Source organism: Cervus elaphus, chromosome 22 (genome assembly GCF_910594005.1).
Source record: "Cervus elaphus chromosome 22, mCerEla1.1, whole genome shotgun sequence".
Taxonomy (NCBI): domain Eukaryota; kingdom Metazoa; phylum Chordata; class Mammalia; order Artiodactyla; family Cervidae; genus Cervus; species Cervus elaphus.
In genome coordinates, this window is record NC_057836.1 from 57,731,270 (window position 1) to 57,753,353 (window position 22,084).

Sequence of the window (22,084 nt, forward strand, 5' to 3'; positions counted from 1 at the left end):
GACTTTCATCTATAACTCCATTCATTCATATCTCTGTCTGCATGTGTGTATTACATCTAGTACTCATACTAGAAGGAAATGGCCTGTAAAACAGTGAGAGGGGAATAAAAAAAAAAAAAAAAAAAGAAGGAAATGGCAACCCACTCCAGTGTCCTTGCCTGGAGAATCCCAGGATGGGGGAGCCTGGTGGGCTGCCGTCTGTGGGGTCGCACAGGGTCGGACACGACTGAAGCGACTTAGCAGCAGCAGCTGCAGCAGTCATACAACACACATTTTTAGAAGTTACTCATTTTTTCCTAACAAAAGCAAAGGTATTATTTAAAAGATGAAGAGAAAAAAAAAAAAGATGAAGAAACTGAGGCACAAAAAGATGAAGCCTTTTACCTAAGTAGTATTGACTCTTAGAGATTAAAATTCAAACCTCTTGACAGTGAAAACCAGTACTATAGTATCAACATTTTTTCTTATTAATATCAAACTCTAATAAATGGAAGGGCATATGGCTCAAATTCTAATCATATCTTTTTTAAATAGCAAAAGCAATTAAAAGGGAGTTTATATCCTGTACTTTACCATCAAACACCGTTAAAGAAGATTTTATTTATAACTCAAATACTTCCAAAAAACCCCTTCAATTAAAAAATTAAATTCAAATAAAAAATTACTCCAGTGATTCTCATAAACAAAGATCCCCAGTTGGGTACTAAACTCCAAAACCTTTCTGATCCCCAGCCCAAGCCACTTCTACCTGCTTTGCCCGCATCTTTCCTCTCCTTACCCCTCAACTATGTAGTATGACCGCTCTTCATTCTGAAAGAAAGGAATCCTTCCTCTTTTATTAGACAGAAGTAGGAATTTGGGCAATTTAAGGAGTCATTTTCAAGCCAGGGTAAGGTAGAAGACACTCAATAATCCTGTACCATTACATATATATTTATCCTTTCCACTTGTGAAATTAGTTGAAGAAAATTTTCAAAGACAATGTTAAAGTAAAAAATTAAATTTTATAAGATCATGAGTGGATATAATAAATTAAACACCCTGATGCTGCTGACATTTAGATTCACTCCTGTTTTTTATTATTATAAATAAACAGCAAACACAAATCTCTGAGGGTTTCTCTGAACATCTTTTAAGGTAAACTTACAGAAATGGAATTAACAGGACGAAAAGTATGAATATTTACGTCTGCCAAATTGTCCTCTAGAAATTTACCCCATACTGTTGATAAAACTGCTGTTAGTAGTGAGACTATCCCATTAAAGAAAACAGTATGAACATTAGCACCAAAAAAAGTACAGCCAAACCATGTGCCTAGTTCATAGAGAGTGAACAACAATGATGCATAATGTTTCTGTTTAAAAACTGGCAAAGGTTTTTTTGTTTCATTTTTTAGGTTTATTTCTTTTCAATGGCAATGCCTACTAGTGATGTGGGGAGAGGAGAGAGGGAGTGAGTGAATGAGTGTGTATGTGTGTGTGTGAACACCTACTAGCTATGGAGAGTGAATGAGTGTGTGTGTGTGTTGAGGGTACTTTCATACACAGTTAGTGTAAAAGATGAGGCAATCTAACCCCCAGCCATATTTCTCCATGAAAACCCTTAATACCAGTTACTAATAATCAAAGGAACATTTTTTTTTTTTAATGTTAGGAAGATATTTTCTGTCTATCAAAATACCCAAGATTTGGGGCAGACTTTCTTAGAAATAAATACAAGTAAAAGACTGTCTGTGGAGGCAGAATTTCCTGCAAGAAACTTCAGTGGAAATTAAAAATGCTAACTTGAGAGCTATTTGCTTGGTTCCCATGTGTAAACTATTAGCATATATTTTAGAAAGATAACATTTGAAATCTCAGGGCAAAGGGAAAGATACCACCTCAGGGACTGAGAAAATCAGCAACTGTCATGAATAGCGTGAGACTGAAGCTATTATCCCCATCTTTTAGCCAGAATAAAAACGTTATGGCCACCAGAGCAAGAGAACATGATCCTCTGATGTGAACAGACTTACCATCTCTGACAGGTGAGAACATGTCACCTAAACTACTTTTTCTAGAATCATCAAAGCTGGAGAAATCCTGATTTTTCCCACTCTCCGTTTCCTTTGATAAAGTATCGGTGTTTATGCTTTGAGGCAGACCTTATAGAAATTGGATATAAAAATAAGTTATTATATGTAAATAACTTTATCATGAGAAGCTAGAAACTAAAAACTAATGTCTTACCTATATCATTGGTAATACCACAAATAAATAATAGCTCAGTTAACCATCATTTTCATGGAATGAAGGGCTCCTCAAAAGCAACTTACTTATTTATATAACACCATTTTTTAAATCCATTTTGATAGAACTTTTCTAAGTACTTTATGTATTTTTCTTACACAAAGTATACCGAGCACAGCTTACTGTTAGTGACTGACTCAGGGTCATTTACAATGATTAACAAATGTCTCTAAGGCAGATAGTACAACACCAAATACACAGCAGTATTCAAATGTTAGTTCCCTTTCCCAACATGCAGTGAATGGATCTCTTCTTTTCCCTTCTTTATCTTTTTCTTCACTAACAGTGGGAACCTCACACTGCTCTTAGCATTACTGACCTTAAAGGCCTTCACTAATCTTAGGACAGCTTCTGGACAGGAAGGAAACCAAACTCATAAAGAACAGTACAGTAGACTAATAATAGAGACACGCAGCTATGCAGAAAGTTTGCTTTCTCTCTAAATAAGACTTTAGGGCAGGGACGTTTTAAGAGGAATTCTGCAGGCTCAGTAACCTTTTGCTCATTTCTGGGTCAAGGACTGAGTTCTAGAGAATCAAGAACTTTGATGAAAGTTTGGCACTTGAATCGGTAGCATATTTCTGTCCTTGTTTTTAAAGGTGTTTTATTTGCCATCTTGGTCTCAAATGAAACCTGAAAAAGCCTGAGATAAAAACAAAGATTCGCTCTGTTCAAAATGTTAAAAAATGTCCAAGCCTGGTTAATGAAATAAACCTAACTAATAGTAAGCTCACAGAAAGTTAAAATATGATCAAACATTTATCACCATCACTGAAGGGTGTTTATACCAAGAGTACAAATGGTTATACAGAGGAAATTTCCTCTCCTTTTTCTAGGTCCTTAACATGTTTGAATTAGTAACTCTAGCCTCTGGAGCTTTATGAAATAGAAGCTTGGTATCATTAGAAAATACTGTGAAAGTATAATTTTTCACTTCTTAAATGGCTGTTTCCTACTGAAAAAGAGCAACAGCAACAAGCCTGCAGAGGTTGTTTTCAATAACTAAATTAGGACACCTTCAGTAGAAAGCCATATGAACTCTTTTCAAATTTTAAACTTATTTTACATGATGCTTAAAGTAATAGTAACAATAATGATCGTAATGACAATACTAACAACATTATAATTCATTGGGTGCCTACATCCACCAGGCACTTTTGATAATTTTCACAATAACTCTAAATGTTAAATATTATCTATGGAAGGGAAAAATGAGACTAACGAGTGGTTTAGAAAACTGCCTAGCGTCATCCAGGTAGGAGGGTGACAGTCCTAAGACCGAAGCCTAATATATTCTCAGTGCTTCAGAGGAGAGTAAAAACGTATACCTGTGTGTGTGAGCTGAGAGAGGGAAGATGATGAAGCAAATGTGGCAGAGTTTACAAAACGGTGAATCTGCTAAAGGACATACCAGAGCCCAAGAGTTCTTTGCAGTGTTATTCAAACTTTTCTGTAAGTCTGTGATTCTTTTAAAATAAAATTAATAAGCTTAAAATTAATAAAACAAACTTCTAATTCCTTGGGAGTACACAGTAAGCATTCATTTTGCCAGAAACTGCTAATCAGCCAAGAATTATCATTAAATAATGCCCCGTAGACCCAAGTCTAGAACATCAAATTAGTGTTGCCATTGTTACATATAACCTTCCTTATTAAAAATTAAATGAAAGACACTGAGACTTCAACAAGATTACAATAAATGACAAAAATCTTTATTTTGTTTAATTTTTGAAAATCATGAATAAAATAGTAATTTTGAAAAATGCCAGTTCTCATAATATAGTTAATGCAACATTTATTCTTTTAAAGAGACAGCAATAGTATTCATTCCTACAAGTTCTTAAATAAGAAACTTATTGTTTTCTATATAATTTATAATGATTTTTATGTAAGGATGATACAGATGTTCACAGATAATTTATAGTGAATATACTTACTATTTGTTTAAAAAACCTATTCCACACTATTAAAAATAACAAATTAAAGTTTTTCTTATACTTGGAAATAGTAAACTCATAACAAATTGAAAAAGCACCACCAAGTATTTGTGTTCAAGTTAAGTACTTATCCTGAAAATCAAAAAAGACATGAGTACGGTCAATTCTGATAAGAGTACTTTGGGGACATACTGGTATATCATGCAGACTTTAAAAAAATATGTTGAAAGTTGACAGTATAGCAGAATTTCTTAAAATAAAAACAAAAAGGCTTTCAGGGATTTAGGGAATTATTTATTGTAGGTGAAGAGTATTTTCTACAAGAAGTATGGGGAAGCTTATCACCACATTATACCTTTACAAAGTCTAAATGAACTCTCACTTAAGAACTGATAAGATTATCAGAATAGAAATTATTTAAAAATTGCAACATTTTCATTCCCTTTTATTTAACAAATGACAAATTTACTGCTTAATTCGTGCCAGGCACTATTCAGCACTTAAATATATTCATTTCACCACCTGATTTACTTTCCATTTTGAAATATGAAGTAAAAGAGCCACTAATAGCTTTTTTTTAACTAAGAGATCAAATCATAATGAAAGCATCAAAGTTTCATATTCTCTATTGATTCAGCTAAAGATGCAGTGAAAAGTCATCTAGTTCATAGCAGTACTTCTGAATGGGCATTATTCTGCTTTTAAGATAATATTTCTTAAAACAGAAGTTCAGCTAAACAGAATAAGTGAAGAGTCTTTCATTAATTTTTTTTTAAAAAGTTAGAGCTAAAGTGGAACTTATCACTTTTTCAATTTTCACTATCTACTAATAATTTTACCCAAGTCCTCAAGTGAATTAAAATTCTAGGTTCTTGAGAAAAGTGATAACGACATTCACTTGGGGAGGATACAGGATGGGAACTCCAAGGACTATATATAAGCAACAGTTACCTGCTTTGTCTTGAGGAGCACCTGCTGTTCCCTTTCCCACAGCGGCTGCCGTGGGCTGGGGCAGAACTGTGGCAAGGGGTGTGGTGGCTGCTTCTCTGACCACTCCAGGATTCTGGGCTCCTCCTCCGCCGGCGCTCACATTAACAGTGCGTTTGTTCACAGCTGTGGGCTTATTTGAACAGCCCTTATTCAAACCTGACTGAAATGTAATGGAATATGTAAAAAGCTCAGGTTTCTAATGCTCCATACTATACATTAATATTTTATAAATTCCCTATTCATTTGAAAAATATTTTTTTCCCCTTAGAAATCTTAAGCTCGCTGATGAATGTGAGTGTCCCTCTGAACCATAAAAGCCTTTTATAGTTTTAAAGACGGTGAATTATGAAAAGTACAAACAAATAAATAAAGTTTTAAAACTAAGTATCAAAAGGATTTATACTAAAATTATTATAAATGCTTTGATATGAATGATTATGAAGCGAAAGTACACTGTGTATAATTGACAACATATGACTTCTATACTCTGATCCAGATTTATTTAGTACAATCAAAAAATGCTGAAAAGAAAATATCTTACCTTAGAAAGAACAGTGGAGTACTGAAATGCTATACACTGCACAGATGTCTTATGTGCACTGATGGTTTTAATTGGTGATTTCAGCATCCTTAAATCATATTGATATATTTTCCCACGGGAGGATCCAATAGCCAAAGTGGCTCCATCAGGCATGAAATCCACTGCAGTCAGAGGAGCATCAGCCACTAAAGTTTTCACGAGCCTTTGGAAAGGACAGCAAAGTATATATAGACATGTGGATGTACTCATTTAAGCCTGTACAACATACAAATAACTGTAAACAAAAACCAAAGTTACTTGGAATTCAGCAAAGTTATTTACTTAGAATACCCATCTCAAATACCTGCTTAAAGTAGAAGTTTAGAATTAGACCTAGAGACATTTCTAATATAAGGAACTGCTAAGCACTCCATCCTATTTTTCTATTCACATCTAACAGATACATTCTATACTTTCTAGAAACAGGACCTATTTCTTGAGTAATTATTATTTTGGCAGTGAATATGACTCCACAAGTAAGGGCTCTATAGCCTCAGGGTTCTGGAGAAGGGAATGGCAACCCACTCCAGCATTCTTGCCTGGAGAATTCCATGGACAGAGGAGCCTGGTGGGCTATAGTTCTTGGGGTCACACAGAGTCAGACATGACTGAGCAAATAACACACATAAACACACAACCTCAGGGCTAAGCAGGCTGTAAGTATCTCCTTCCATTTAGGGACCTGCTTGGGCCTCAAGAGGACTGTGACCTCTGACAAGGAAGCAGCTTCTACTTTGCTCTTAGTTCTGCATCTCTTAACCCAAAAGCTAGAACTCATGAGGCTTAACTGCTGGAAGCTAAGCTGAGCTCCTTGCTGGTATATGAGAGGAATGGCTTACTGTTAGGGTTCTCAGTAAATTAGCTCAAAATAAAAGAATAACAAAGAATAAGGAAAAAAATACAAAAAGAAGAGTGAAATAGGTAACAGTCAACTTTAAAAGGGGGCTTACAGTAGGTCCTTCCCTAGTAGTAGTATCACATCATTTCCACTTCCCTCCACATGATCTTCAGATACTGGTAGATGTCTTGAATATACCTCCAGCACTCCTGAAGCCTTTTTTTGTTTGTTTGTTTAAGCTAACCAAGCACATTTATAACCTAAGAAGGACAAGAAGGCACAACAGCCCTAGCTACTCAGAGAATCACATACCCTTTAACGCTATATTAGGGGTTCTCAACTGGGGGTAATTTTGCTACCTTTGCTAATTTGAGGAGTATTATTAACATCTATTAGGTGGGTGCCAGCATAACTGTGGTTTCAGACTGTGACTTTTAAATCATTATAACTAGGCTCAAACACGTCTTTTTTTAATTAAAATAGGAACCATTACAATCAACACATTTTGCCAACAACAAATAACTTTATCCCTGGGGCATAAAAATCCATGTTTCAGGATTCAACGAACTCTTGGAAAGCAATTTCTGCATCCTGCTGGTTGTGGAAGCATTTTCCCTGCAAAAAGTTGTCGAGATGATTGAAGAAGTGGTAGTCAGTAGGCGAGAGGTCAGGTGAATATGGCGGATGAGGCAAAACTTTGTAGCCCGATTTGTTCAACTTGTGAAGCGTTGGTTGTGTGACGTGTGGTGGGGTGCTGCCATGGAGAACTGGGCCCATCCGTTGACCAATGCCGGCTGCAGGCATTGCGGTTTTCAGTGCATCTCATTGATTTGCTGAGCATACTTCTCAGATGTAATGGTTTCCCTAGGATTCAGAAAGGTGTAGTGGATTTGGACCACCAAATAGTGACCATGACCTTTTTTGGTGCAAGTTTGGCTTTGGGAAATGCTTTGGAGCTTCCTCTTGGTCCAATCACTGAGCTGGTCGTCACTGGTTGTTGTGTAAAATCCACTTTTCATTGCACATCATTATCCAAATAAGAAATGGTTTGTTGCTGTTGCATAGAGTAAGCGAAGATTCAAAATGCTTTTTTTAATTTTTGGTCAGCTCATGAGGCACCCACTTACCAAGCTTTTTCACCTTTCCAATTTGCTTCAAATGTTGAACAATCATAGAACAGTCAACACTAAATTCTTTGGCAACTTCTCAGGGAGCTGTAAGAGGATCAGCGTCAGTGATGCTCTCAGCTGGTCGTTGTCAACTTCTGATGGCTGGCCACTACGCTCCTCAGTCCTCAAGGCTCTCGTCTCCTTTGCAAAACTTCTTGAACCACCACTGCACTGTATATTTGTTAGCAGTTCCTGAGCCAAATGCATTGCTGATGTTGTGAGTCGTCTCTGATGCTTTATGACCCATTTTAAACTTGAATAAGAAAATCAACACAAATTTGCTTTTTGTCTAACATCATTTCCATGTAAAGTGTAAAAGTGTTAGTCACTCAGTCAAGTCCAATTCTTTGCAACCCCATGGACTGTAGCCCACCAGGCTCCTCAGTCCATGGAATTCTCCAGGCAAGAATACTGAAGTGAGTAGCCATTCCCTTCTCCAGGAGACCCTCTCAACCCAGGGATTACCCAGGTCTCCTGCATTGCAGGCAGATTCTTTACCACCTGAGCCCCCAAAAAAGTCCAACATCATTTCCATAGTCTAAAATAAATATAAAATAAACAGCAGGGACGTCCCCAGTGGTCTAGTGGCTAAGACACCATGCTCCCAATGCAGGGGGCAGGGTTTTGATCCCTGGTCCGGGAACTAGATCTCACATGCTGCAACGAAGACCCAGCAAAGTCAAATAAATAAATAAATAAAAATAAATAATGGTTTTTAAAAAACAGCAAGTAATAAGTATTAGCAAAAAAAAAAAAAAAGTGGTAAATGTGCATTAAAATGATCTATAACATAAGCTCCAAAACTTTGGCGACCTGCTGACGCTGGTAAAGACTGAAGGCGGTAGGAGAAGAGGACAACAGAGGATGAGATGGCTGGATGGCATCACAGACTCAGTGGACATGAGTTTGAGCAAGCTCCAGGAGATTGTGAAGGACAGTGAAGACTGGCGTGCCACAGTCCATGGGGTTGCAAAGAGTCGGACACAACTGAACGACTGGACACAGCAACAGTAACATAGCCACATTTATTTAGGAATATATTCAATGGCAAATGGCAAATTTCAAGTGTAAAACCACAATTACTTTTGCACCAATCTAATAGTAAGTAGGGGCCAGGCTGAATATCCCACAATGCTCAAGACAGCTCCCCACAACCAAGACTTATCCAGCCCCAAATGCCAAGGCTTAGAAACCCTGCTCTAGACACTGAAGTAATTTTAAAGCAAATTAATCATGTTGCTTTAAAAATATACAAATTTAGTTGCATTCTGAAGAGAATAACATGGCATGCATGCTAAAATAAAGATGTGAAATCGTCAACATGCTACCCCTCAACATTCATCACCCGGAAGTACTATAAAGAACACCCACATCTCATCAAGTTTTTTCTGCACATGGGAAGAAAAAGAGAAAATTTTACCTTGTTAGACAGCAAATGTGTAATCTCTAGACCTTTTAACATTCATCACAGGTCTATGCAAATCACAAATATGGCTACTAGTGAAATGATTATTTGTTACTAAATTAAGAAATGAGCATGTTATACTTACTTCTTACTTGAAGTGTCATAGAGAATGATTCTTTTATCCAAGCCCACAGTTACAAATAGCAGTTCATTGACAGGAGAAAAACAGATGCCTGAAGCCGGAGCTTTATGTGTACTGTCAAAGTTATGGTATGGACTCTGACTATGCACATCCCAGAGAGTTACTATTCCATTATCTGAAACACTGCCCAGGAGTGATTTCTTAAATAAGCAGTACTTCAAGTGCCGAACAGACTAGGAAAATAAAAATAAATTTTATGTAATTGTAAGCATACATAAGAACATTTTATATAAGGTATAAATAATGGGCAAATACCAACCATATTATTCACAAGGAATTCAGAACTTCTCTGGTTTATGGCATAACAGGTTTCATAATCAGGACAACCATAATATCATTTAGTGGGCTATAAGATCCTAATTCTAGTAACTGAACAATACTCATGATTTTATTATGTCAGAGTAGAGTTATCTCACTCACCTCTTTTACAGAAGAAAAATACAATATATTGAGGTAAACTATATTAATTCATCAGGATTAGAACATTCCACCTAAATAAAAGACCCAGTCACAGACAGATCATGAATAAGTACAAGGGAACACAGGTAAAGAATAAGTAATAATAGTCTGTATTTGTTTCCAATAAATATTTTTGATATTTGAATATATTTCTTTGAATCCGATGTGCTGGCAGTTCAACAGTGGAAGCACAATAAAAAATAAACTAAATATGAAAGGGGTATTGGCAACACGCTAGACTGGGGATGGCCTACCATTCTTTCAAAAGCATTGGCCTGAGGGCAACGCTAGCCTTTCTCTAAAACACTCCTCTCTGGAGGTAGTGGAGATTTTTTTCCAGTTTCTGCTGGACAGGAATAAACAAAGATCTAGTTTGAGTAAGCAGGTCTTCTGAGACTGAAAGTGGATGAATTTTATCTACTTTTACTAAAATGTTACTTTCTAACTTGGCTGATACTATCATTTATTGTGTTGAGAATTAAATATTTCACAATCACCTGATTTTTTACATTTAAGCAAAATAAAAGTATAGACATCAATATTAAGCAGAAGCCACAAGACTGGGAAACTAGCCACAAGACACTTTTATTTATAGTCTCAAGGAAAGCAATGAATCATTGAATGAATCATAGTTGGCAGTTATCAGCTACACATACAGGTCCCAGATAAAACTGCCACAGAACAAAAGTCAAACCTGAAGGCTTTTTATTTGTTCTATCTAATCTAACACACTTCAAAAAAGACTTAAAATTTGAAATTTAGATTCCACTAGCTTTTACATATTAAAAACTCATATTCTACTTCTAAGATGTTTCAAAATAGTAAGTATTAGCCCTCAACAACAACAAAAAATATGTAAGAATAACATAGTCTGTCTAAGGAAACGGAGTATTTGCAACCTGACACCTAAGGTAAGATAATCACTATGCTGTTGTTTAATCGCTAAGTTGTATCTGACTCTGCAACCACATGGACTGTAGCCCACCAGGCTCCTCTGTCCATGGAATTTCTCAGGCAAGAATACTGGAGTGGGTTGCCATTTCCTTCTCCAGGCGATCTTCCTGGATCAGGGATCAAGCCCTGTCTCCTGCATTAGCAGCAGGATTCTGTCCCGCTGAGCCACAGGGAAGCCTTTTATACACACACAGAGTCTCATAAATATTAATATACACGGTATCCCTTCAACTCCATTCCTCCCTCCTCTTCACTCGCTTGTCTTCTTGCAAGCACCAATCATCTGTCACCTATTTCCATTCTCAGTGGTTTGCTATCTACCCTTCATACCACTGCAGCAATAACTTCTTCAAAGCCAGAAATCTGAACCTAATTCTGTCTTGCCCAAAGTCCTTGTAACTGGAGGACTCTGAGAAGATAGAGGTTACGACCATGGCACAGTTTTTCAATCTCCCTAAATCCCTCCATTTGTGTGTGGATGTGTGCACAAGCAGGCCTAAGACTGCTTATCCTTATAAAGTCCTGCTTTCAAGATTGGCCCTTGGCTGGAGTCTTCAAACTTGGATTTTTGGGGGGTTCCCACCACCCTAACTGAAGACGGTGGCTCACTGACTGATAAAGAGTGGCTCACTGTGCCCCAACTGTTTGTGCAAAAGATATGGTTGATGACTGAACCATGGATGAACACCTGCTTTCCTTATTAGAAATTGGAATTTCAGTACATGCTAGGCAGAGGATGTCAAGATAACCAGCCTCCAACAAAGTCCCTGGCCAATCAGTCTCTAACAAGCTTCCCCGGTAAACCATGTTCCATATATGCTGTCACAATTTGATCCTGGAAAAATTAAACACATCTACTCCACTGAGAGAAGACTCGTGGAAGCTCACGCCTGGTTTCCCTGGGCCTTCACCCTGTGCACCTTTTTCCCTTTGCTGATGTGCTTTGCATCCTTCCACTGTAATAAATCATGGCCACGAACACCACCTCTCTGCACTGAGTCCTGTGAGTCCTCCCAGTGCAGCATCAAACCTGGTCTTGGGAATCCCAGCACAGAGCGTTGAGTATAATGTGTGAGTGTGTATGTGTTACAGATAGCAAACCAGATAGCAAAACTAAAACCCCATGAACAACATTTACAGTAAAACTAGACCATTTCAGGTGTCTCCATGAGCCCCAAAATACACTAGTAGATCGAACATTTAACAGCCATAGTCCTTCATAGTATTAACATCTGTGCAGGAGGAAGCAGCGGGAAATCACAGGGACTGAGAAAGATTTGAGAACAGGAAGAGCCCCACATAGCCAAAATGTATCCACGGGAAAGTGTGGTGGCCAATCTGACAATATCAGCTAAACCAGGAATATCCATAGAATCAGCATTAGTAGTTCTATCCCAGAAGTTTGCAGAAAGGTCTGAAGGACTAGAACACCCCCAAAACTGTCCAGCCAAGGCATCTCCTTCCCAGGTCAGGGCTCCATACTGAGGAGACACTACTAGCAGTGGAAACAAACCTGAACAGGTTGGAGTCAAGATAGTTGAAGGAGAGTGAAGATTCACATACAAGTCCGGGAGCAGAACAAAACCAAGCTAACTCAGAAGAGTAACCCTCTAAACTCCATCTCTGCTGTAGTGTTGAGGGAAACTGACTTCACAGATGAACTGCAGACAAAGTTATTATGAGAACAAGGAGAACAAGAAAGAAGACATTCTCAACAGATGCTCAAAAAGACAGTAAAATGATATAAGACATTAAAAAAAACAATGTAAGTCAGAATTAGAAAACTCAAAAATGAGGTGTCACAACTTGGAAAAAAATTAGAAATTTTAATCCTTTTAAAGATGAAGGCTAAAAAAAGGAAAGAAGGCTACACTACATAGCCTTCATTAAATGTATAAGGAATATAGAATGAATAAATATAACAAATATTTATATGACAAATATAACTTAAATATAGGTCAAAAGGAAAGAATTTTTAAAAATTAAAAACAAGGGAAAAAGTTAAAAATGATATGAAAGTAGTAAATCACTGAAGAAGATACAACAAAGAAAAAACAAAGATAAAGAAAATATCAAATACTAAAAACTATAATTCAAGAAAACTCCCTGAAAGAAAAAAAGATTTGAAATTACATATTAACTGATCATACCATGTACCTAAAAATAGCAATACAGAATAACCAAAACCAGGACACAATCTAGAAGAATTACTGGATTTTAAAGGAAAAAAAAATCTCTGCACATATAGGAAAAAGAACAAGTAACTTATAAGGAAAAAAATACTTAAATTATGATCAGACATTTGAGACCAAAAATGATAAGAGTAACACATTTTAACTCCTCAAGGAAAGAAAATGTGAGCCTGCTACAGAGTTACACTGAAAGAGAATTTTTAATCTCAAAGAAAAAGTCAAAAGCAGAAAACATATACTTACAGAAATAGTATTAACATATGTTATTCATTGTGATTATAAAAATTTGGAAAATACCTAAAGTATAGGATTATCTAAATAAACTGGCATCTGAACAATGGAATATTATACAGCCACTAAAAACTGTAACTGTGAAGACTAGCAATGAGAAACCTAGGACGGAACACTAGGAAGAAAAAGCGGAAGACTGAAACAATGGAGCAGTTATACATTTATGGAAGGAAGACAGAGCCACACAGATAAACTGCAGGAAAACATTCTTCAAATCACTTCCTGTTAAAGAAAATTTAGAAGAGAAAAATCAAAGGACAAAATAATACTTTAAGAAGCAATATATAAAGATACAGAAGTTTGTTTTACACCAACATGTCAATCACAAAACTGCTCAAAAACATAACATGAAGGCTAGAAAAGTGGACAAATACTAAGGAAATATATTGAGTTAATCAAGGACATTTTATACCATAATACACAACTGTATACCAATGCCCCCATATAACATACAGGAAACCACTACTCTAGATACAAAGCTTTGTAGTAAGTCACAGTTCTTGAGTGCCAAAGCTCAGATACAAACAAAACCAGTCAACCAAGTCAACCAAATTGGAATTAAACTCTTTCTTGATAAAATAATTATTTTTAAAATGTAACTAATAATTATTTACCAGATCTCTGTACTCAAAATGCTTATGAATATTTACAGAATCTGTATCTAAAATGTCAAAAATTTCACTGAAGAAAATGGACTTATTTAACATACACTGAAAATGTTGTATTTAAAAATCTCACAGATACTACATTTAAAGATCACTTTTAAATCTAAGGAATCAATAAAATATCCACATTTTAACTGCTTTCAAAAAGGCTACAGTCTGAGAAAGGCGACACCGGCTAACCTGCTGGTGAGCCTAAGCTGCTGAACTTGCCAAATAGTGACTTGCAATTATAATCCAAGGAGTGTGTCAGCCCTGGCAGCTCTGCAGAAGCAGTAAGGCTTTTTGCCCCTGCAGATAGACACTGCGATCCACAGAAAACTAATAGCTTCAATTCAGCTCAGACACTTCAAAGTAAGAGTCTAAATATATTCAGGCAATCTCATTTCTAATATGAAATTCAGTATAAAGATTCAGTGAGACTCTGTGGTTTTGTCACTTTTGCTAAGAAAGCAATCCGATGATTTTTAAAGATTTCAAATTCTTGATTGCTCACAGAAACAAAATTAGAAATTTTTAATTTAATCATTAGATGTGCCCTACCTACTATTTTTCTCATTAACCCAAACCCTATAGTAAAACTGATCAGCATAGGAAATTGACTGGATGACAGTATACTGGAATTGGATTATGTCAATTTTTAGAGTTGAAATTTTTATGAACATTGTTTGAATGTCTAAAATGAGTATTTAATATACTTGAAATCTTAAATGAATTTTGAGGAATCAATTTTTAAAACTCCACAGATTTCAATTATGCTGCCTGCAAAATGGAAATGTAAATATGCAGAATCATAACTTCGACTTTCTTCACTAAGAAAACAGACTGCATACTTACATACATAGAGACTGACTGGTATTTACAGAAAGTCCAGGCAGTCTGCTTTAATGGTGTAAAGAAAAATGAAATAATATAGTACATGAAAAATATATAAACATTTGTTCCAGGAAAAGAGAAAAAAATCAACATGCTCCAGTTTCATTTCTTCACCGTCTTAACACTCTCCTTAACTCTATATTGCTCTAAAACACAAATTATGATTCCTGAGGTCAAGTTATAACTGGTCAATCTGGAGGGAATGCATTAAACCTAAAGACGCAAAGCAGTTTGCAGAAGTTAATCACAAAAGCTATTTTAATAAATTAATATGATTATTTATCAAAAGCTCCCTGACCTCCTATCACATACTATGAACTATATTAGCATCTCATTTAGCCCTAAAAACAACAAAACAAAAACCTTATTGAGAGTATATTTTCATTCTCACCTGACAGTTAAGGAAAAGGAGGCTTGAGAGCTAAGTCACGCGCCCAGGCTCACACAGCTGCCTCCAAATAAACGTGGTTATGACGTAACAGTACACCCAAAAAACTCACAGAGAGGCCAACTGCCCGAGCGGGAAGCAGCGGGGACATGAAAGTCTAGGCTGCAGTTCATCTGACCTTGCACAAGAGATAAGCTTTCAGCATTACTGTCTTCCTAAACTAGGAGATAAATTCAGGTCTGCCATGCAAAGTAATCAATGCAAATCCTTTGAAAATCAACAATACAGCAACCTGCCACCTAGCATTTTAAAATATATTTCTTTTACGTGAAGAAGAGATAATAAAATTTGGGACTCCTGCACAAAGTGACAAGAGAACCTCGCAAAGTTTCCTGAAGCTTTGGATCCTCAAATACTTACACATTTAGCTGCCCCTGAACCACAGAGAGACCCAAAAGGAAACAATGCTGCCACTCTTCAAGAGTTGACCTTCAAGTCAGTCAATTAAGGATTTTGTGGTCTCTTAAGTCCTGGAATCTCAGTTTTCTCATTTTTAAAATGAGAATAACCTATACCTCAGAAGTGAGCAGCAAAGAATAAGTGAGAAAATATATATAAAGTGACAATTACTGTACTTGAAACACAGTAAATGGTGGTAAGAATTCTATAAAGGTGATAACCTCTACCTGGAATGTTCTCCAAACCCTCTCATCACCTACACTCACCCCAGTGGCAGTTGAATGGTCTTTGCAATAAATAATGCTGGCATAATCATATACCTGTATGGAAAGATGAATCCCATCTCATACCACATACAAAAACTACTTTGAAATGGAGCACAATAGACATACATTTAAGAACTTCTGTTCATTTTTTAAAGGCATTAAGAGAGTGAAAAGGAAAGCCACAGGCTAAAAAAGAAGACATATGATGCAACATGTATAGCCAAAGGATGACTCCATCTGGAAAACAGAATAAACTATAAATCAATCAGAAAAACACAACCCCAAACAAAAGGGAACAGACCTGAATAGTCACAACAGAAAGTATACAAAAGTGTGCCCAACTCATTCAACAGAGAAATGCAAATTAAAATCATCATGAGATACAATTACACAACCATCAAAGTGGCTGAAGTGAATAAGCAAGACAATGAGCAAAAACGTGGAACAGCTGGATCTCACATACATTGCTCACAGACATAATCAATGGCACAAGCACTTTAAAAACTTTTTGACAATTTTTAATGAAGTAAAACTTAATGCCTACCCTAAGACCCAGCGATTTCACCCCTGAGTATTTACTCAAGAGGAATGAAAACATGTATCCACAAAAAGACTCATATGAGAATATTCATAGTAGCTTTCTCACAATAGACACAAATGAGAAACAGCTCATACGTCCATCAATAGTAGAATGGATAAATGGTGGTATATCCTTATGATGGAACACTTCACAGGAATTAAAGCAGTATAAACTACTATTCCATGCAACAAACATAATGAAGACCAGAAGAAACCAGATACATACAATTCTTCTAAGAAATATGAGGTAGTGACTGGAAAGGGTTAAGAGGGAGACCTACGGTATGCCAGGAATGTTCTGTATCTTGATTTTGGTAGTATGTAGTTACACAGGTGTATGTATGCATGTATAAAAATTCATCAAGCTGTATATTTAAGATATATGTACTTTATTGTATGTATCTTGTATATATCTCAATTTTTAAAACTTTAATATTTTACAGAGAATAAGCCCAAGAGCAATAACCAAAACTCTCCAGTAAAATACAGTAAAAACTTAGAGAAAATACATGGCAGTATCTAACCTAATATTTAAGTTACTGAAAAGTCAACCCAGAATTTATAAATCTAAACTTATCATGCTTCTAATATATCATGCTTCTTCCAAAGAAGAGGAAGAGAAAAATAGAGAAAGAGGGAAAAGAAGGAAGAGGAGGAGAAGGGAAGTTGGGGGAGGGAGAAGGGAAGGAGGAGGGGAAGGAAAAGAAGAAAGATGAAGGAGAGGAGGAAGGAGATGAAACAAGTAGAAGAGAAGAGGACTACTCTGTTTCTTCAAAAAGCAAGTCATCTATTTGAACACTAGATTTTTTTCCCCAATAGTTCCACTATATGTGCTTAGGTTTTATGTCTCAGTTATAATAAAAATAACCAAAAAATTACAAAAACAAAATATTACTTCCTATCTTTATGGCCATATTAATCATTCTCTGTGGTAAATCACTTATCTTCATCCATAAAATGCAGAAAATGAGGTTACCTCTAAAGGCTTTTCTCAGTTCAAGGATTCTATGGTTCTGACATTCAACTAATCAAAATATTCTGACTAGTTTTCCCTGTCTTCCAAAATAAAAGCCAAGCCTTCGGTCTGGCGTTCAAAGTCCCATATCAACATTAGCTCCTACTTAAAACCCATATACTTTCCTTTCTCTTTATTTTTGTTTGTATGATTTCCTCCAAATAAAATGCTCCTCTCCCAAAGCTCTTTATTAGTGTCTTAAAATCTTTATCTTTAAATGTGCTCATCCATTCACATATTTATTGGAGATCTTTTCCGTGTAAGGCACAAAGTTAGACAACAGCTGAGGACAAGGAAACAAGAGATAGTTCCAACTACTATGCAAAGAGCTAAACCTAGTACAAGGCAGAATCAAATGAAACAGCAGTAAACAAAACAAACCCTTAGACCCAGCTGCAACTGTCCCTTCTTCAATTTCCTCTCTGTTATTCCCAATCAGATAGTTTTTTCTCTGTTCTGAATGACCATAAGATTGTTTCTCAACAATCTCTCACTTTCTCATAAACCTAATCATATCTCTATTACCTCAATATACATGAAATCTGAGAAAAGACTTTTTTCTGTATATGTTTAATACTTGTTAAATTTTCCTTGAACACTAAACATAAACTGTTCAAAGAATGATTTTAAGGCTTTTCAAAACTGGAGCACTCCTATATTTTACCTAAAAATATGGCCAAAGTGATTACAATAAAAAGTAAGAGTAAAAGAACTTGCACCTTATGGGAAATTCCTGTGGATAATTTCATGGAAAGTTAGTCAAGAACTAGATTTCTTGAGAAACTAAATTTATTCTTTTAGGAATTTTACAGACTAATTTTTTATAAAGAAAAATTCAGTAACTAATTTTGCTTTATAAAAGCATTTATATAGTATTTCCTTTATAAAACATTAAGTATTTCCTTAAATACTCCTGTATTAACCCGAAACACATAAATATGCCTTGATACTTTAACTATCACATACTTGAAACAAACAAAAAAGAAAACTGTATTTGCCCTGTGCCTAAAAACAAATACTCCATGTCCATCAGAGTATTTATGAACATATATATCTGTCTTGTAGCTGGCACAGTTTAAGTTATGTGATACTTCTGTAATTGTAGTGTCATAGATTAATATCCATGTTTTAGGCTTAATCTATTAGTAATTATTTGTGTTTTTTATCTGCAGTTAAGTTCTAGGAGCATGTGACCATTCAAAGCATAAATAAACTCATATAAGCTCCATCATCTAATATATACTAGTTTTAAAATACTACCATTAAAAAATAGCTACCTGTAAGTTTTTCAAGCACGCTAAGTGCAAATTTTAAATACTTAATTTTAAAAACTTAAATTTATTGCCTTATGTAAGGTAATTAAAAATCTCTTATCAACTTTGTTTTGAATAAACCCATACTGTACCTGGTTACTACCATGACCAAATGGAGTACTAGATAAATTAGTGGTTACACTGTGCAAAATAATTTCACCACTGAGAGATCCAGAAGCAACGTAGCAGTCATTCCAATTATATGTTACACAAGTTACTTCATCTTTATGATCCTGAAAGAAAGGACAGTAAATAGAGTGCCACACAACCTTCAAACAGCATATTTTTCATATTTTTTTGTAAACATTGTATATTTGTCAATCTAATATTTGCTTTACATTTTCCTCAAAATAATCTTAAAAAAAAAAAAGTACTCAAATGAGTAGTAAACTATCTGATCAGCACCAAGTCTTTTCAGGGAACAGAGATTTATTTTTCATAACCATACAATGATCAGGCACTATGAAACAAGAGACAAAAAGGAAAGGTAATTTTCTAAATGGCATTATGCCTACATTAGAGAATTCACTTCCACCGACAAGTATCATTTATTGCAAGTTGACTCTTACGAGAGTCCCTGCCCTTGAGAATATTACTGTTCAATTGGGAAGACAGGATGTTTAAGTGAACATGCAAATGGCAGAATGAATTCTAAATGAGTGGCAGGGGCAAAGTGTCAGAGGAATGCCAAAGAGGCGTCACTATGACCTGAGTTGACGAAGCTTTACAGAAGACAGGAAGCCTCAGTTCAACCTTAAAGAAAGTGATTAAGAGGTAAGTTAGGGGAAGGAGAATGAAACCTAACACTGTAAAATAGAAGAGAGCAAAAAAAAAAAAAAGCCCCAAAGCTGAATTGAGAAAGCATGTTTCAGATTTGATAGACGCTGCTTCCCATCTGTTGAGTACCAACTTAGGCTGGAGTTTTAATTATTATTAATCTTTAGATCAAGCATGGGAGGCAAAGTCATTTTTTCTATTTTACAGATGAGTTAACTAAGGTTAACAAACTGCAAGCTCACAGAACTGCCAGTGGCAAAGCTAGGATTCAAGCTTATTTTCCTCCCATTATACCAGCACTGTCTCCCTGATCCATAGGGGAATCCATATTGAGGAAATAAAACCGTTTAGTTTAGAACAAACTGAGTTCACAAGGATTATGTTTTCCAAGACTAAATTAAAGATATCTAGCCTAAGAGCACAGTGGTCAGCATAGTTTTTAACAACTTGATGTCACATCTTAATAACAGAAACAAACCCATCTTTGTATCTAATTAATGTAATAACAGTAATTGTAACTATAATATTCCACTTATTTTACAACTTTCTCAAATGGTCCCTGAAGCATGCTAGGAGATGCCTTTACATTTTAGGAAATTCTTTCTCTTTGTAGGTATGTGTGTGTGTATATAAAATATGTTTTAAATTTCGCATATTAAAAGTTTTTTAAAAGACAAAAATTGAAAGCAATTTTAAAGATGAACTTCCAAATACTAAAACAACAGAAGTCCAAAAAAGCAATCACAACCAGAGGCTTTCACAATGATTATTTTCATTTTCTGAAACTGCAAAAGCTATTTAAAGAAACACTAATTATAAATAGGGAACACATGTAAATCCATGGCTGATTCCTGTCAATGTATGGCAAAAACCACTACAATATTGTAAAGTAATTAGCCTCCAACGAATAAAAATAAATGAAAAAAATAAATAAATAGTAAACTATTTTAGAAACATTTTATTACCAACAGGAAAATACACACAAAAATAACACAAATAGCAGCAGAGAACTAAGAAGCCATATCGCCAAACTGATTACCAGATTGAATACTATCATCCCAAAATTACTCTCATTTTTTCAAAAAGCCTTAAAAAGATCTTTAATGACAATAAACTATATTTTTTTTAAAATGAAGGAAGTGGTCCACTCAAGAGCATAAGAAAGTGAAAAAATAAGGAAAAAGTTTTAACCCCAGCAACACAATAACATAGTAACATACATGGAAGGAAAAATAAACTCAAAAAAGTAAGCTTTTGGCTATACACCTTTATATTCCCTAACATATCTCACTTCATTCTGAAGCTGCTTATTTTTATCATATAAGCTCAAAATTAAATTTTGGTAATGACTAATAAACACATTTCTGTAAAGATTTTTTTTAAAAGTTGCTTACCTTAAGAGATCGATGAACTCTTTTTGATTTTAAATCCCAAATATTAACAGTCTTATTTAGGCCTCCGCTTACCAAATACATAGATGTTGAATTTAAACTGACACATGTCTGCTTTTGCTATTTAAAAAAAAAAAATTCATGTTAAGTTAATAGAGACCAGAGCTGACTTTCAGTTCTTAGCTAACACTTGGTAAGCACATGAAAAACATTTGAATGAAATGCTATACACATGTCAATTCTTATACTAAAGATTCAGCTCTCATCATCTTTCACAAGGATTCAATAGTCTGCAAAGTGTTCAAAATGGCTTTAAGGAAATCAACCAGATTCATGTTCTTTCCACATAAAGGTGGTGACAGAGGAAGCTTAGGAAACCAGCAAGTCTCGGAGCCCCTTGAGGGCTTACTCGCCCTGCATATTTCCCTTTAACAAAACCTGCTCTTATACCCCACAGAATATCTCAAATTAAAATCAACCCACAGCTCAGAAAATTCTAACGGTAGAGGAGACTTTGAAGAATACCTAGCTTAAATCCTTCAATTTACAGAGGGGGAAGTTTTATAAAGAGGACAAGATACTAGTCCCAAGTCACAGTGCATCTCCCCCAAATGGACCAAGTCTCAAACATCCTTGTCATCAGAAACTAACTCTACACTCTTCCCCCCTACTGAAAGGTCCCATTCATCCAGCTACTCAAGACAGAAGTTCAGAAGGAACCTTGATTCCTCGTTCTCCCTCCACTCAAGTCTATCAGCAAGTTCTCTAAACTCCAACCCTAAAATATACCCCACAGGGACCCCTCTCTATCTACTGTCACTGCAAGCACCCTGATCCAAAACTTGTCAAAGCACAACAGCAGCCTCCTAACTGGTGGTCTGCCTTCCACTCTTGCTTCCCTGCATTTCATGTTCCATAGAGTGTGACCTTCATGAAATGTAAATCAGACCATGTGTGTCTCATCTTAAAACCCTCAGTGGCTTCCAATCACACCTAAATTCCAAACTCGTCACTAACCTGGCTTTCATTGCCCTACTCATCTAGTCCTTTCCT

General features: G+C 35.7%; 1 protein-coding gene across 2 annotated transcripts in view; it reads right to left on the bottom strand.

Annotated features, from left to right (window-relative positions):
• NEDD1 (NEDD1 gamma-tubulin ring complex targeting factor) overlaps positions 1–22,084 on the bottom strand; it is a 43,875-nt gene that overhangs the window by 12,961 nt on the left and 8,830 nt on the right. For both annotated transcript variants that reach the window (XM_043881490.1, XM_043881491.1), the window contains exons 4-9: positions 21,035–21,151; positions 18,956–19,096; positions 9,353–9,582; positions 5,757–5,958; positions 5,177–5,375; positions 2,015–2,143 (exon numbers count right to left, since the gene is read on the bottom strand). In XM_043881490.1, coding sequence (XP_043737425.1) covers positions 2,015–2,143; positions 5,177–5,375; positions 5,757–5,958; positions 9,353–9,582; positions 18,956–19,096; positions 21,035–21,151 — 1,018 coding nt within the window. The remainder of the gene's footprint in view (positions 1–2,014; positions 2,144–5,176; positions 5,376–5,756; positions 5,959–9,352; positions 9,583–18,955; positions 19,097–21,034; positions 21,152–22,084) is intronic.